Source organism: Montipora foliosa, chromosome 3, assembly GCF_036669935.1.
Source record: "Montipora foliosa isolate CH-2021 chromosome 3, ASM3666993v2, whole genome shotgun sequence".
Lineage (NCBI taxonomy): Eukaryota > Metazoa > Cnidaria > Anthozoa > Scleractinia > Acroporidae > Montipora > Montipora foliosa.
Genome location: NC_090871.1, coordinates 5151946 through 5163479, shown reverse-complemented (window position 1 = coordinate 5163479; position 11534 = coordinate 5151946). Strand labels below are relative to the sequence as shown.

Sequence of the window (11534 nt, the reverse complement as noted above, 5' to 3'; positions counted from 1 at the left end):
TTTAACCGTTTTTGTACTATAATTGTAGTAGGTTTTGTGAATAGGAGATATTTATATTCGATATATATAGGAATTTCGCGGTAGGAGAAAGGTGAGCAAAATTAGTGGTATTTGTTTATTTCTGTTGAGCCATTTGAATCATGAGCTGATGTGAGCAGCTTTGCCTGTGTGGTGCACACGTGCACACTCAGCTGAAACCCTTTCGAGCCTCCTTAATTTGTGTACTCTTCTGTGGGAAAAATACACGCAGTTTGCGTTTATGAATAACAAAAGATGCGTTGCTTATTGGAATTACATTCTTGTTTCGCACCCGTATTTCACGTGTATTTTGCATATAAATCTGCCATATTATTGCTCGCTTTTTATGTGCGTGTAAGTGCTGCGGCCTGTACTGTAATGTTTTGTTGTGTCGTGTGTTCCATACCTCAAAGAGATCTGTATCTAAGTTGATTTTTGTTCAGGTTGGTTTGAAGTTGATGACAACAAAAACCCAAATGTTTATGTCTCAGGTAAGGGATGGTATTATGATTTAAACAACAACGGACAACCCAGCCAAAAATAAGCATCACCCAACTTCATTTTCGGTTTCCTAATGTTGATTCCTGATAGTAGTGTGAAGTTAACAACAATATTATTAATGTGCCACACCTGAGCATTTTTCAGTGTTTTGAATATCTGTGGCTTTTACAAATTGCCAGATAGGAAAATGCAAGAGACAATATCACAAACATGTAGGCAGTGTATCTCGAAAATGCTAAAATTTAAACCCAGATTTCCCCGATGGACAGTTGGAGTATCAATGACTTCAAAGCGGCATGACTATTAGGGGGTGAGGGGTAGGGGGTGAGGGGTGAGGTTGGGGGGTGAAGGGTACTATAGCTGAAACAACCCAAACCTTTACAAAAAATGCTAACCTTAGGCCTAAACACTATACTTTAGATAATGACTATTCCTTAGCATTTTTGTAAAGGCTTGGGTTGTTTCAGCTATGATACCCTTCACCCCCTACCCCCTACCCCCCATCCCTGGAATAGTCACGCTACTTCAAAGTTTACGGAAGCGACCGTGTATCAGATAATCATTGTTTTATTTACAATGATGATATAACTATTCCATTTCTTTGGCAGGTTTCCATAAAGTACAAACTCTTGAAATGCCTAAAAAGCCACAGGTGCATGCTTAGAACTATGGGATACCCAGGTCCAACCCATGTGTTTTGTTTTTCACACTATGTACATGGTAGGGGGTTTCCTAATGGGCAACCAAGCATTTATCACGGCAACCAAATTGATGGGTTTAGTTGCCCAGCCTTTTAAACAGGGACAACCTGGATTTTGAGTCAATGTGGAATAATAACAACAACAACAATAATAATAAGCGCTGCCAAAAAGATACACATTGTGAAGTTACGAGACTTCAAATTCAAGTTATTTAAAATTCAATACCTGTCTGATCAATATCTAGAATATTAAAAAAACCTAACTTAAACTTTCTAAAATGTCAAAGTCATAACAAAGTTCCTATAAAAATTCACCCCAACTCAGAAGATTGCACTGTTAACCAGTCATTTGAATTGGTTAAGCGGTCAAGGGACTCTCCTTTCTTTATAGTTCCAAAGGCAAGCTGTTTAAGAAAACAACACCACTGTAGCAGCTTTCTCCATCTTGAATAAATGAATTACCATCAGGGCGTGATTGAAACCAGCCTTGCTAGGAACAACAAGGATTCTAAGAAAGGTGTTAGAAAGCTGAAGGAGAAGGAATGACCCATGATGACTCATGATTACTCTAGATGGACTGGAAAACTTGAAAACAAAATAAAGGGTTCTAAAAATAGTCTATTTTGAATATGAGTGACGTCTTTGAAAAAATTCAGACAAAATTGATTGTAAACATTATTTCCTGTGGTTTAAGTTTATGTTTTGTTGGAGTGTCTGATTATGTTTCTGCAATCACATTAAATTTTACATGTAGATGTACAGTATGCATGCATTGTTTCAGTGAAATCAAAGTGAAGCCTATTAATATTTCTTTCTGCATAATGTATAAGTGAACTTGCCTGGTCAGTGCAGTTTATGCCCTGATGCATCTGCACATAGGAATGTATTTTTACCCTTCTAATTAGATCCCCATATTGGAATGAGATTCTATTCTTTGTTTTTTCAATGCAAGGGAAGCCCTCTAATTCAGTTATCAGACCAGAACATCCATGTTGTTTTTCTTTGATGATAGGATTACCACTGGATACCACAGATGAAGAGTTCATTGAATTGATGAGCAAGTATGGTATTATAATGCAAGATCCGGATACAGGCAAGTTTTTGTTGTGCCGAAGTAAAGGGGATCTTTTCAATAGGAAGAATCTAACTTGTAAACTTTGGGTCCTTGGTAGGTGTTAGAGAGTCTGGATAGGCCATTTTACAGTCTTGTTGTTTTGCTGAGTAACAGGCTGGCCAATGAATCATGGCACCTGCATTTACAGAGGGTCCTTGTTGCTTTTTATCTTTTAAATTGTTGTTGTAATGCTAACTTGTGGCAATTTGCATAAAAATCGAAGTTCACAGGCTGGAATCAAAACCAAGTCACTTTCATGTGTTGGCCAGGCAATGTTTAATGCTGTGAATGAGTATGAACAGGCAAATTTATCATTCAGTGACAAGTACATAATCTGTAGCTTCGCAAGTCTCCAGTTGTACAGTATTAAAGTATAATATACTGTACAATACATTTAGTGGTAAAAGGTTGATTTCATATTAGGAGGACTGATAGTTTTTCCTTAGTTTTCTTTTTTAACTCATTGGTTCCTTAGTTGCCCTAAGGATGCTCCCATTTGACGAGTAAAATCATCTGGCATTCCACAGAGTGAATCTGTTAATAAGTCTCTGTGACTTGCAGAAGTCAATGGGACGTTAAACTGACCTTTATAATTTATTCCAGGGAAACCAAAAATAAAACTGTATAGGGACACCAATGGGCAGCTCAAAGGTGATGGGAGATGCTGCTATCTTAAGGTATGTATCTTAAGGTACATGACTGTATGTATCACCAGAAGCCACATATGACAACTGTCAAACATTATGAATTCTTTCCTCAGCGTGAGAGTGTTGATCTTGCTATCAAGCTGCTTGATGAGTCAGACTATAAGGGATATATTGTACATGTTGAGCAGGTCAGTTTTTGTGAGATTATAATATCATCATTTTTCCAATCTACTCATACTGGTTTAAGACTGTCTTTGTTGTTTGCAGAAGCGAAAAAACAGATGAAATGTAGTCAGCTGTTAATGTTATAGTTGTGTCCAGTGTTTTGTTTAAAATCAAACTTTTATCAGCTGTTTATTCTTTAACACTGTAAGTAGTTCAATAACTGCCATATACAGAAATTCCTTCTTTGCTTTATCAAAAAATGCACCCTCCCCCCTCCCCCAAGAAAAAACAAAACTGTGAAATCAGTATCTCCTGTCTTTAACCATGCTATTTGTACTTTATCAAAGTTTGAATTTGTAAATTTAACCCTAACCCTAGGCCTTATTATTGAAGTTTGTTGATAGCTTACTTTTCTTACAGGCCGAGTTTCACCAAAAGGGAGAGTATAATCCATCTCTGAAGAAAAAGAAAAAGAATAAAAAAAAGAAAGCAGGCAAAGGGCAGGAAAAGTATGTGTTGATTGGAGTTTACGAGAGACATATAGAGTTCAGTGTAGGGAATCTTTGTCTACATTTTTTGTCTTGTCATTGATCATCAGAATTTTTTTTTTCTTGTTTAACAACTTGTTTCTAAAAAAAGACAATGTTTCACTTTGCGCTGTCATGTATGTAATAACCTTAGGGCTTCACAACTGGTTATGTCAGCAGCTTTTGGACTGGTAATAACTCAATCTTTGAACTTTTAAAGTCAATTTTTGCTTATAGCGAACGTGGTGCCTTTTGCAAGCAAATCTTAACGAGAACAACATGAACAAATTACCCCTTATTGTAAAACATTTAGGTAAGCCGTCTTTTATTTAAACTCGTTTATATTTTTTGCTTTCATTTACAGCTATTTTGCTCCATGCAGCTTTCTTATAATAATTTCATTTTTTTGCCAATCAACCTGGGTTGCTGTTAATGAACTTGTGGCCACTCAAACCTGTTTTCGTTTCTTTTCCAGGTTACTTGATTGGATTGACAGAGACACAAGGAAAAAACAAGACAGGATTATTGTGTTCAAAAATGTGTTCAATGTAGAGGATTTTGAGGTTTGTATGAGGAAACATTTAAACCAAAAATCCTTAAATAGCCAAATGTAAAAGAATCCTTTGCAACCCAGACATCAGTAAACATCGTTTAGTAGGACATTTTAGGAGGTACTCTCTCATATGACCTTTCGGAGGCCCAGAAGGCTCAACAAAAAATAGGTAAGGTAACAACACAGAAAACAGTAAACGAATAACACACATTAAAGTATCACTTAACTGCAGTAAAAAACATCAACGTAACATAAAAGAATAATCTTATTTCAAAACGCTCTCTTTACAAGGAAATTTCTCAAATCTTGGAACCCTGTTAATGACATTTGGTAAGTTGTTTGAAAGCCTTGGTGCAATAACCGAAAAATATCTTTAAAAGCACCGTAGGATGCAGTTTAGGTCTTTGGAATGGATAAAGGATTTGAGCTACTTTGAGGTGTGTAGTGAGATAAGAGCTTGTTTGAATAGGACCAAAGCTAGCCTATTTAAACGAGTACCAAAAGGGTACCAAACATTAATCTTTCAACAAATCACTTGAGTCTACCTGGATCAAAAAATATTTCGATACTGAAAACTAGGGAAAATGGAAGCTCTTTTTTGATTATGGGTTACAACAGTTTGGGGGCTCTAATCCCTATAAAAGGAAACCTTAAGGAAAACGAATTTTTAAGGGTTTTCTGTCGGAAATTGCCAAAATCTGGTCAGTAATATCTTTATGAGCTAGGCCGGGAGGTGTAAACTCCATAGAGCATTTCCTTTCAATTAGTGTATGGCACAATTCATTAATAGGAATTGACATTACTTTGGGCGTACATTTGGCCCAAAGGTTTGACAATTATTCCCGAACGGTGATCAATGTTAAGCTCTGTTGGGCTGGGCTAGTTTCTGGATGAATAGCCCTTGCCTTACGCTCCCGGGGAGCAGGGTTGGCGTAGTGATGAGTGCACTCGCTTTCCTCCAGTGTGGCCTGTGGTCTTCGCGGACCCGACGTCCTACTCTATTTCCTACTCTGCTCCGAGAGGTTTTCCTCTTTCCTCGAAAACCAACACTCCAAATTCCAATTCCATCTGGATTACTGTACCACAAGGTAGAAAACTGTGATAGGTTATTGCGTCTCCCTCTTGGAAAGTTATGAAATGCTCGACTGGCAGTCAATTTACAGGCTTTCCTTCAGATGCACCAAAATAACAAAACTAATTACCTTTCAACTCAAACTTTTACACAGATGATTGGCAAAAAATGATTTCTTGAAGAAAATAGGCATCGAAGGAGATATGTTCTTTTTTTTTTGGGGGGGGGGGTGGTGAGTTGACTTCCTGCTTTTGGGGAGCTTTCAAGCAATTTGCTGATCTCTGAAAAAGGCCTGACAAATTTAATGGCTATAAACCTAACCCTAACCTTAACCCTAACCCAACCTTACTCCATTTTTTCTTTGCAGAAAAACCCTGTTTTAATCACAGAGCTTCGTGATGACATAAAAAGAGAATGTGAAAAGTTTGGTGAAGTGAGAAAAGTGATTGTATTTGATGTAAGTGTTTTCTTTAAAGGTCATGAATTGTGTAAATGTAACAAAAAAAATGGAACATTTCATTGATTGAAGTCTTTCTTTCAATGCAATCGTTTGCTGTGAATTGTAATTTTCCCTCTATGCTACTAAAAATGAAGTTACAGTAGAGTAAATGACTCATTATCAAATATCAGATATGATAAAGGTCTAAGTTGAAATCGTATTTAATCCGAAGTGGTCTGAAAGATGGGTTGAAGGATTTTACGAAGTTCAACACTTTCAAAAAACTGTCTTATTCTACGGATTGACCCTGCAATACTCTTTCATAACGACAATGTGATGGCACCATATGAAACACTAACATTTGCTTAACAAGATGCACTTTTTAATGTGGTGGAAGTGCCTCTTAAGGCTCCTTGTCGACCTTCGGTCCTTTGGGCATGCATGGGCTCTTCAGTCCCATTTACCCACATAGCACGCTAAGATAAAACTCTCTGCAAAGGTAAAAAAAATTATCTGGAACGGATTCAGAGTCACCATTAATTTTTTTGAATTGTGAAGGCAGCAGTGAATCCGCTCCATGCAGTGAGTTTGTTTTAACGACGGTAGCAGGGGCTTTTACCTTGGCCTACCAATCACTTTTCAGCAATAAAAATTTCGGGTCATCAAGTTCGTTTTACACATACACAAGTTCAAAGACAGAATATTTAACAATTAGATCCGTAGCCCGCAAGGGCTACAGGTCAATAGCCCATGAGGCGAAGCCGAATCACGGGGCTATTGACCCGTGGCCCTTGAGGGCGAAGGGTCTAATTGTTTTAGTATCACCCAACTAGTCGGACAGAAAAGGCAATAATAAAGTTAGCAAATGCAAGTTAAAGAAATATTTATTTGGGAATAAAACGAAAGAAAGCGTCACGCTTTTCGCTACTCGAGGACTATTAATAATAGTTCTCTAGTAGCGTAGCCAATCAGAATGTAGGATTTGCATTAGTCCACTAGATTGGTGTTAGATGACTTTCTTGTTGCAACGGTGACCATTTGCGTCATAATAATGAGCGCATAATTGGTGTCTCGTAGGACACTATAATATTACCGCTACTTGAAACAGACACTTGTTGAAACTGGTTTGAGCCATCTTACGGCCGACATTAATGACTATCTAGTGAAATCAAATTATTAATATATCAGGTTGTTTATTTTCAGCGTAACAAAGAAGGAATTTGTTCTGTCGCGTTTACCACGTTTGAAGCAGCTGATGCCTGTTTGCCGGTAAGCTTGTTTACGTTTTACGACTCACACCCATGTTACCATTGTTGAGTTCCCCAAATTTCCTCGAAGTGTAAATGGCATGGTATAGGCGCTAATCAAAAGAGAGGCTCAAGAGAATCATTATTTCTGAAGCTAGTTGTAAAGAAATTGCGTCGACTGGACACCACAGTGTCCCCCTGCACCATCTAAGGTTGTCAAAGAAACGTTTTAGGCTTGAAAAGTCTGATTTCCATTTCATTTAGGTCATGAATGGGCGGTGGTTTGGAGGACGAAGAATCTCAGCCGAGAGATGGGATGGCGTCACAAATTACAAAGTAGTTGAAACAGAATTACAGCGAGAAGAGCGTCTGAATGAATGGGAAAAATACCTTGCCGGAGAGTTAGACGAACCCACTAGCTCCAAACATTAAGTACATGTATATTCCGATCGATCCAAAGGAAACTTTCTGTGCCAAACGGAATAACATTTGGACCATGGAGCACGAAACGAACCAATTGAGACTGCAACTTTGTCAGCATCATTTGGAGACAAGTTCCAGGACAATATCGTGTCTCTGAACCCTATTGTAATCCAAAATACTGTTTAACGGTAGGAGGAAACTCCAGGCATATTTTAGCACATCATGAAGCGGTAATGTTTGAAAAATGCTGCCTATTGAGGCTTTCTTTTATGTTTTGTTCATGTGAGTCATCGGCATGCCGGAGAGGACAGAAGTTCAAGATAAACACCAGCTAAAAGAGATCTTTCATGGCAGGCTGGTTTTTCGCCGAACATCGAACGTGTGATACCAAAGTCAATGCGTCACCTCTCGGATATTCGGTCATTTGCTTTTTGTGAGGCATGCACTTCTTTCAACATGCGCTCAAGACGTACATCCTATTCTATCTTTGTTTTCGTGGTTGAGCCTTGGACAACCGTGGGGATAAATAACTGAGGCAAACGTACGCGTGCTGCGGTTGGGGTGCAGGGATGGCGCAGTGGTGGCAGCACTCGCCTCCCACCAATGTGGCCCGGGTTCGATTCCCGGACTCGGCGTCATATGTGGGTTGATTTTGTTGGTTCTCTACTCTGCACCGAGAGGTTTTCTCCGAGTACTTTCCCCTCTCCTCAAAAACCAACATTTGACTTGATTTACTTTCATTGTTAATTTCAGTTTACAGTGTCCCCAATTAGCGCTCCAGCGCTAGAACGACTAGACACTTAAATAAAGTTCCTTTCCTTTCCTTTCCTTTCTGCAAATGCTTAGACTCTAGTCTTCTCGGATAAGGACGATTAACCGTAGGCCCTTTCTCACAGCCCTTCAAAGTTCATAACCTTATCGCCCATACACAATTCGCAAAGAGCAGGGCATGGAGATCTTTCAGCCAATTATTCCATATAAAGCCTTGACAACGTAATCTTATTCTGAGCAAAAGTAAAACCCCAAAGTCAAACTTGAATGTTAAAATAGTCTCGTGGAAACTGCTTTGGATCGACTGCGTCTCGGATTACATAACTGTGTCGAATTCTGCCAACGTCCCCTCGTGTTTAGATGAGGCTATGGAAACACGGAAAACGTCCTTTATTGCTTAAATCTCTCACAACAGTACGCGCTGTATGATTTGCTAATTTAGTGGGTCGTATTCTACAATACTGCCCGCTAACTTTGAAATTTTGTCGCAGCATTTTCTAGCAAGTTTTTCATGCAAGAAATAAACTCGTTTGTTTCAGATTTTTACGCATGCCAATCATTCCTGGCAGTTGAACTGTCTGGTTGACTTCAATCAGTTTGCTTTGCCTTGTACATTATGACGACCTCAGAGATATGAATAAATACCTCAGTTACCAGCCTCGTTTTCTCGGTCCGTACTGTAAGTTCAGATCCTCGTTTTCCCCTTACTTTATGACCAGAGCGCCAATCAACGGACAAAAACTCGCTCCGTAGCTTAGTATACGGACCTCGAACTCGTTTGGTAAGAGGTATTTACGTAAACATGATTTGAAAGATAATTATAATAGATGACGGGTGTCAGCCCTTTGTTTACTCTCCCTTTTACGCAGATGGTAGTTTCTTTCATGCTACCAATTACACGAGCTACTTCTATGTTAACATCTCAGCGGACAACAACATTGTTATGAACTTGCATGCTCAGTAAAAAGTGAAAGACACAAGAGGAAGCCTAATTTTTTTCTCAGTTCCTTATGTCATACCTAATCTTTAACGCGTGTTAAACGTTACTAATCGCCGACGTTAAGTTAAAGGATTCTGTGGCAAGCAGCGTAAAGATAGCTTCATTTTAAAAGACTTGCTTGTGGTTAGCAGGTAAACATTTAATCTAGACTGTTCCCCCGGGTGTACTCGCTAAATTACACGAGTGAGCGGAGGATGCGGCTGAAATTCAGGCTAGTCATTTATTGCATAGAGTTAATTCCGACCAGCCACGTGAAGTTAAACGGAAATAATAATAAGATAGATCTGTTACGCTTCGTCGAGAAGTATTTGATTTTTAAGAAAACAAAATTTCGAATTTTATTTTGGCTCAAGAAACTCGCAAAAATTGCACGCCTCACGCAAAGTCATAATCAACTAGAAAGCGCTGTTGCTTAGTTTAAGCGACTGATCTGTCATTTTTGACCTACTTGACTATTGTTTAATTTAACGCTACCCCCGCAAAAACACATAAATGGTGAAATGGTCCCATTTGTCTTCGTCGCCTTTATCGCTATCGAAGGTGTTCCAACTTTTTCCTCCGCTACTAGAAACAAGCTTGAAATTGCAATCTCGCAGCCGTGTAAACGCTTTTTCCAGGTAGTTGTGTTTCAGATAAAACCGGTTAGTGTACCTGTTACCTTCAGGGTTTGGGTCTCTACTCTCGTTTAGAGTTTCTCCAAAGACTTCATGGCACAAGCAAACTCTTCCACACACTACTATTCTTTGAAGTTTGCGAAAATTAACATCGACTTGTCCAGCCCTTCCGAATGCGTAAGTTCCACGAATATGAAGGGTAATGTAACCGAATAGCTCAGTTTGCAATGTTGCCGCTCTTTTACGTGCTCTGCTGTACGAATCAAGCTGCATTTCTAGGCCTTTTATTTCATAGAATTCTGCCTCAATTTTCAGTCTCGCAATCTCTTGAAAATCCTCGGGAAGGTGCAGTTTATTGGTTCTAAGGAAGTCGAGAATGTATCTAAACAGAAATCCATCCCTATCAATAAAATATTTTCCAGTTTCGTCTTTGTCCACTTCGTGTCTCCCGCTAAATATACGCCCAAGAAGCGAATCTGATTCTCTTGTCAATGTTAGCACTGATGTTGAATAATACTTGCCCCCAACGTTCAGCTCGATATTTTCTGGGAATAATCGATGATGATAAGAAGAAGACGCCATGTTAACGCAAAGTGGTCAATATTTTACGCCAACGATACACCAATACTCAGGTTATTTGTTTACAGCTGAATATGTGTCCAAGAAACGGGTATTTATCATTCGCTTGGATTACCTTGACGTGACCTCGATATTTTCAAAGAGCAAAACAAGGAGAAGACACCATGTTGACGCAAAATATTCTGTATTTTTGCACCAGTGATCCAGCTGTATGTTGCTTCGATTATTTGTTTACTGCTGAGTGAAGAAGAGGAAAAATTGAATAGATTATCATGCACTTCCCGTTGTATTGAGTTCGGAGATTTGCGCGCTCCTCTGTGAGATAATCGACGTTCAACACATAAGGCGAGATATTAGGACGAAGCTTGACCATTTGTATTCTCAGGCCGATCACCAATTATGTTTATCACTTGCTTGCAACAATGAAAAGATGGAAATTATATTGACATTATTCGTATTTTAAGCATTGTTGACACTCACTCATTGTGAAAAAGACCTGGTCCATTTACCTGGCTTTTTTTTAAATCATTGCCGAAAAATTACCCAGATTTAACTTTCCCCGTATGTTGTTAAAGAATGATAAAAATTGGACGACGTAAATTTGTATCTTTATTTCAGAGTTGGTCTTTGTTTGTTCTTTTGCGCGGGATGACCATTGAAAAGCACCTAAATTAAAATGGCTCAATTTGATTCGCTTCAATTCTTATTGAAACATTGACAGGGAGAAAAAAATGGGAAATGACAAAGCATTAAAAAACACCTTTGTGATCGGTTCGTTGAAGTCATGCTCTCGTTCAATCGATTGAAAAGTAGTTAAAATCTGCATAAATGTACGTTGATTATAGTATTACTATTCTAGAGTATATATAAACCCTTAGTCAATAAAAAAATCATGATCTCTTATGTAAAAAGGGTTTCCTTTATTGAATTTAATTGTTCAAGAACAGAATCAACGGCCCTCCGACAGGGTGAATTCGCAGATCTTTCGCTAAGAGAACCTAAACAGATTTAAAATTATATTTTCCACATCTTCCATCTGTCTGATTGTTTGGATAGACCACGTGACCTGTTCGCTGTTCGCAAAAATACCCGGATAGAATTTATGTCTTGAGTCTCTGTGGCCTTATTGACCTTGCGGCGTCGTCCTCTCGGGGTTTGATGAAA

The 11534-nt window shown here is 38.7% G+C and overlaps 2 protein-coding genes across 2 annotated transcripts in view; one reads left to right on the top strand and one right to left on the bottom strand.

Moving 5' to 3' along the window:
* LOC137996570 (17S U2 SnRNP complex component HTATSF1-like) overlaps positions 1–8715 on the top strand; it is a 15582-nt gene extending 6867 nt beyond the window's left edge. The window contains exons 4-12 of the mRNA XM_068842025.1: positions 462–509; positions 2232–2312; positions 2937–3010; positions 3094–3168; positions 3566–3654; positions 4148–4235; positions 5665–5754; positions 6940–7005; positions 7248–8715. Coding sequence (XP_068698126.1) covers positions 462–509; positions 2232–2312; positions 2937–3010; positions 3094–3168; positions 3566–3654; positions 4148–4235; positions 5665–5754; positions 6940–7005; positions 7248–7415 — 779 coding nt within the window. The 3' untranslated portion in view covers positions 7416–8715. The remainder of the gene's footprint in view (positions 1–461; positions 510–2231; positions 2313–2936; positions 3011–3093; positions 3169–3565; positions 3655–4147; positions 4236–5664; positions 5755–6939; positions 7006–7247) is intronic.
* LOC137996572 (BTB/POZ domain-containing protein KCTD16-like) lies at positions 8549–10373 on the bottom strand. The gene has a single exon (XM_068842032.1). It carries the CDS (start codon positions 10371–10373, stop codon positions 9648–9650), a length of 726 nt encoding a protein of 241 aa, XP_068698133.1. The 3' UTR covers positions 8549–9647.
* Between the last annotated feature and the right edge of the window lie 1161 nt (positions 10374–11534).